This window comes from Galeopterus variegatus, unplaced genomic scaffold, assembly GCF_000696425.1.
Source record: "Galeopterus variegatus unplaced genomic scaffold, G_variegatus-3.0.2 Scaffold4115, whole genome shotgun sequence".
Lineage (NCBI taxonomy): Eukaryota > Metazoa > Chordata > Mammalia > Dermoptera > Cynocephalidae > Galeopterus > Galeopterus variegatus.
In genome coordinates, this window is record NW_007730226.1 from 3,914 (window position 1) to 8,842 (window position 4,929).

General features: G+C 33.8%; 1 protein-coding gene across 1 annotated transcript in view; it reads right to left on the reverse strand.

The window, feature by feature from the left end:
* Nucleotides 1–1,122: 1,122 nt before the first annotated feature.
* Nucleotides 1,123–4,929, reverse strand: part of CCDC169 (coiled-coil domain containing 169) — a gene marked incomplete at its 3' end in the record, with an annotated part of 21,843 nt that continues 18,036 nt past the window's right edge. Inside the window, exons 3-4 of the mRNA XM_008586782.1 lie at nt 1,245–1,355; nt 1,123–1,163 (exon numbers count right to left, since the gene is read on the reverse strand). Of these exons, the coding sequence (XP_008585004.1) occupies nt 1,123–1,163; nt 1,245–1,355 (152 nt within the window). The remainder of the gene's footprint in view (nt 1,164–1,244; nt 1,356–4,929) is intronic.

A 4,929-nucleotide genomic window follows, 5' to 3' on the forward strand; every position in this document is an offset into this window, starting at 1 on the left:
CTTAAAGTAGCCCTAGCAGCAATTTCTAAATACCACAAGAGGGGGATATGACTCTATGGCAGAGGAGGAAAAAAATACAGTTTTTTTTCCAAAAAAAAAAAAAAAAGTTATTTTCTTGACTTTCTAAGACACAGCAGTAAGGGTATTTCTGGATTGAAAATAACAGAGAGGTATGCAAAAAGACTTATTTCCCAATTTATTATTAGCAAAAAGGTAAGATTTCTCTATGTCTTTCACTAGAGGTTTACAGTTATTCAAAGCACAATATCCATAAATGTTCTGGTCCTCAGGAACCCTATGAATACCAGGAACCCTGTGAATATGGCTGTCAATTTAGTGCTCTACCTATAGCTATTCACAAACTATTTGCTGTTACTTCTGATCAGCAGTATGGAAGGGCTGTTGGTTTAGCACAGTGTACTTAAACAGGTGCAAGATTTTTTAGAGGGAGAGAATCTGGCTCCACACTTTCAGGTTGTGAGCCCGAGCAGATCCCTTCACCTCTTTAAGCTTAGTGTCATATTAAAGGGAATAATATTAAATTTTATCTCATAGAGTTGTTGCAAGACTGAGATAAGGTACATGAAATTAATTTGCATACTATGTATGTTTAAAGACAAGTTGTTATTATTATTGTAATGTTAAGTCCTACCAGTTCAGCTGAGTATTGTATTTTCATTTTCATAAAAAGTACCCTTGGTTTTTCATAATATTTCCATCTTTTTCTGAGTATTTTACTTGAAACAAAATTCAGCAAGAGCTCTGCGAAAAAGACTACTTCTAAGAATGCTTTGGACCCAACTAAGTCATGTTTTCGGGTTTCTCTACATTTTAAAGGGTAAATATTTCAATAAATGAAAAGCAAATGAATGTGCTTTGTAAAGTCTAAAACATAAAAATTTAAGTAATTTATCAGGGATTAAAATGAACTCTCAAAGGGGAAAAAGATGTCACAAAGGGCTAACCATCTTGTTGCAGGATTCCTCGCAAGCAAGGAACAGCCCCCCTGAAAAAAATATTTGGACCTTGCCAGTCTTTAAACCTTGGTTTGGAATCGGGGGGGGGGGGGAATGTACATAATTTTCTCCAACTATTCTTTTTGTTTAACCATCTTTTACTTACCACTGGCATTTGTTCATAGACACGAATAGAAGATAGTCTATCTACAATAAAGCAAAAATGAGCAATTGATATTTTATCAGTTCTAACTCACTTATAAAACATACACATAATTGCTTTTGTACCTAAAGGATTTCCACGGATTTTTTCCATTTTCTCTTTGAGAGAAATAATTTGCTTTTCTAGTTGATCATTCAGTTCAAGCTGTGTCTCATAACGGGTTTTCCATTCACTACCTAAGTGAAAAAGAGGAGAAAATTAAGATCACCCCACCACCTCCCACTTATTCATTAAAACAATATGAATGGCTCAGTCTTACTCTGTTACTGTACTTGACTTTATTAGCAACACAGATGAACTAGAAGGAAATACTTTTTAAGTACATATTTCTATGTTAGATAGGATTTTCTAGATTGCAGGGACTAGACCCACACACTCAGGCTGCCACACAGCTAGATCTCACCATGACTATTGTGGTTCCTATTCTTCCTTACTCCCCGCCCCTTTTTGTCCTTTACTTCCTCATGTATCCTGATAATGAATTCCATTAGAGGGAATATCAAGAACATGTTTCTTTCCTTGGAGCTTGAAATATCCATATATAACACCCTAAATAATATTAACTATTAACTCCCATCCAATGTCATGTTCATTTTTTTTGCCTTTGAAAAAGAATTCTGAAGTCTGTTTAATAAGCACTTACATGTTTGCTATGTGTAAAACACACAACGCCTTACACATATTAACTAATTTAATCTTCATTTAAAAAAACTTAATTAGTTACCTATTTTACAAATGATGAAACCAAGGCTCAGAGATGTCACATAACATGTTTAAGGACTGGTTGGTTAGCTCACTGGTTAGAATGTTGTGCTGATAATACCAAGATCCAGGGTTTGATCCCTAGACTGGCCAGCAGCCAAAAAACAGACAAAAAAAAAAAAAACATCTAAAGATGACAAGGGGAACTGGGGTTTAAACCCAATTTCATCTAACTTGAAATTGTATCCTTTTAACCAGTAAATTAAGGTATCACCGTGTGTATTTACCTATCTTCTCAGGCATTTTCTGTTATCCTTAAGCAAGTTTCTTTCACTAACTTTTCACTAACGCCAAAGCATTTGTCACATATGCATATGTGTAGGGGGAAAGGAGAATACAGCCTAGAATTAAAATGTCTTTGTTCGGCTTCAAGACTTTTTGGGTGTCTTCAAAGTCAGGCTTTGTAGAGAGAAAAAAATGGTTTCTTTTCAACTTTGAATGTTCTTTACACATCCGAGATAACTTCTGCTACATAATTGTTGATAGAAGACTCTAAGGAGAAAGAGAATACTAGCACACACTACTGCCAACCTCCTCAACCCTGACACAGGTCTCCCTTACACACTAACCTCTATTCAAATATGTTCTATCAAGGAAAGCAGCCCAAACACCCTCCCAAACTGACACTGAAAGCCATTTATCCAAATACTTTAGGGAACAAGAAGGAGAAGCCCTGAATGACTGAACATATCCAAAAGGTACTGTTGAGCTCAAATAGGTGGAATTATCTTTATTACTGGCTACCTGAAGTCTCTCTTTGTCATAGTACCCCTTTCCCATCATGCGAATGGGGGCTTCATAGCAAGATGATAATGGTTACCAAAAAATTAAAGATGCAATTTATTTTTGGCACAACTGAGTATAGTTTATAAATTTTGATCACATTTTACATTAAAAATATTATTGACCTAAAGATCATCAAATATAGATAAGCCTAATAATACACATACTATTATGTATTAATTAATGTTAATGAGTGCAAGGTCTTAGAGGTAATCATGTCAATATTCATGTTCCCCAGTGTGGTGAACTGATCTCCAATGTATGACTCAAATGTGTAATTCCTTCAGTGTACACAGATTGTTCTGGACTGTAGGAGACAAAAGAACAAACAGAAAGGCATATAAACTGTTGAATTAAAGGAGAAAATTTAAAAATAGTGGTGTACATAAAAAATGGGAAGAAAATAGTCTTATGTTGCTGTAGGGCTGCCTTATGGGCCTAGGCACTTCTGCCTTTGTGGACCCTTTTCTCCATAAAAAAGTATTAAAAATTCTGTTTTATTACTGTTGGTATAAAGATAAATATAATCCAATACTGGATCATATTCATTTTAGCCTTCTGATTTCAAAAGAAATTAAAACATCTCATGGGCTTCTAAAAGTATCATGGACCCTACTGCGTGTAATAGATAAGTCAGCTCTGTGTAGCTGTGAAAGTAAGCTCAGTTAGTTCCAGGTCAACATTCTAATAAAGTATACAAACCAATCAGAGTTTAGAGCAAAGTGTATAACTTTCTCATAAAGTATACAAACTAATCAGACTTTGGAGTAAAGTATAATCTGCTCTTAAGCTATCTAGACAATGAGTAATCATTGAGACTGGTTTCTAGAGTTAGTTTGGCATATCTTTGTTTGGCCTTCTGCAAATAGTTCATTTCTACATCCAATCTATCCTACCAGTACTAATTATTGCCACATTGCCAAAGTTGACCTGAGAATGCATTGCTGTTTTGATAACTTACTATGAGGAGGGGTCCACATTTTTATAACATAATGTGTACATTATTAACAATTCATTAATTAAAAGACACATGCAATTGCATAAAAGTAAAGAGTATATAACTTATCAAAACCTGCAGCCATCACTGACTTACATGGCTAATACCAATAAATGTGCTGGAATTTCTGATTGCTTAGCAAGTGGATCACAAAACTGATGATTAAAAAAAAATTTTTTTTTTTCTACAAAACAGCATTGGTGCCCACAATCAGGTCAACTTCCTAATGGTCAACTGTTTTTTTTTGTTTGTTTGTTTTTTCCCCCCTAAAAAAGAACCACATTGAGTTTTCCTTTCCCTACCACACTTTGTTCTGTGATAACCCAAAGGTATTGAAAATACTAAGGTTTGTAATTTTTGCATCATTCTTCACCTGTCTTTAAAATGCAATGATGTTGAAGCTATATTTTCTTTTTTTATTTAATTTATCAATATACAGTGTAGCTGAAGAAGCTATATTTTCAACTGAGGATAAGGTTGGAAATTAAAAACAGCAAGTTTTTGAAATGGACTTGATACTAAGGGAAGTTCAGAACCATCTGAAACCAGCTCAAGTAAGAGATGTGTTGTCTTTGAGACTGCCACAATAAACTTTGACACCAAAAAAGATGATCCCTTACCTTGAGCATAATAGCGATCAACCTAAGGAGGCTGAAGGTATACTCATAATAAGCCATTATTTAAAATACAGGTTATGAGAATAAATATTTAGCAAAACATTTGTGTCTCTTGGAGGGAAAAAAAAGTACTCTGAGCAGTAATTCCATGAAACCATTGCTCCTGCAGCAACTCTACAAACAAACAAAACGAAAGCAGGCTGTACATTTTAAAGAAAAAATCAAATTATCTGCAGTCTTAAAGAGGTATCTTGGCAAAAATCAATACAATAAAAAAGAAAAATCAAACAAAAAACTGAAAAATTCTTTTTTTAATTTAATTTTTAATTTATTTTTTGTCATATTTTCTTTTTTTATTATTTTACTTCTCAATATACATTGTAGTTGAAAAATTCTTGAAGTTTGACTCATGTTCAGTTTCATGAATTGACCTTGGAAGGGGAGGTTCATAAAAAGGGAGGAAATTAAAAAGAGAAAGAAAAAAAAGAAAAAAGAAAAAAAAAAAAAGGAGGAAATTAGGTGCAGCCCTAACTCTTAGATAAAAATTTCTATTTTTATTTTCCAAAGAGAGACAGCAATGTTAACAAAAAA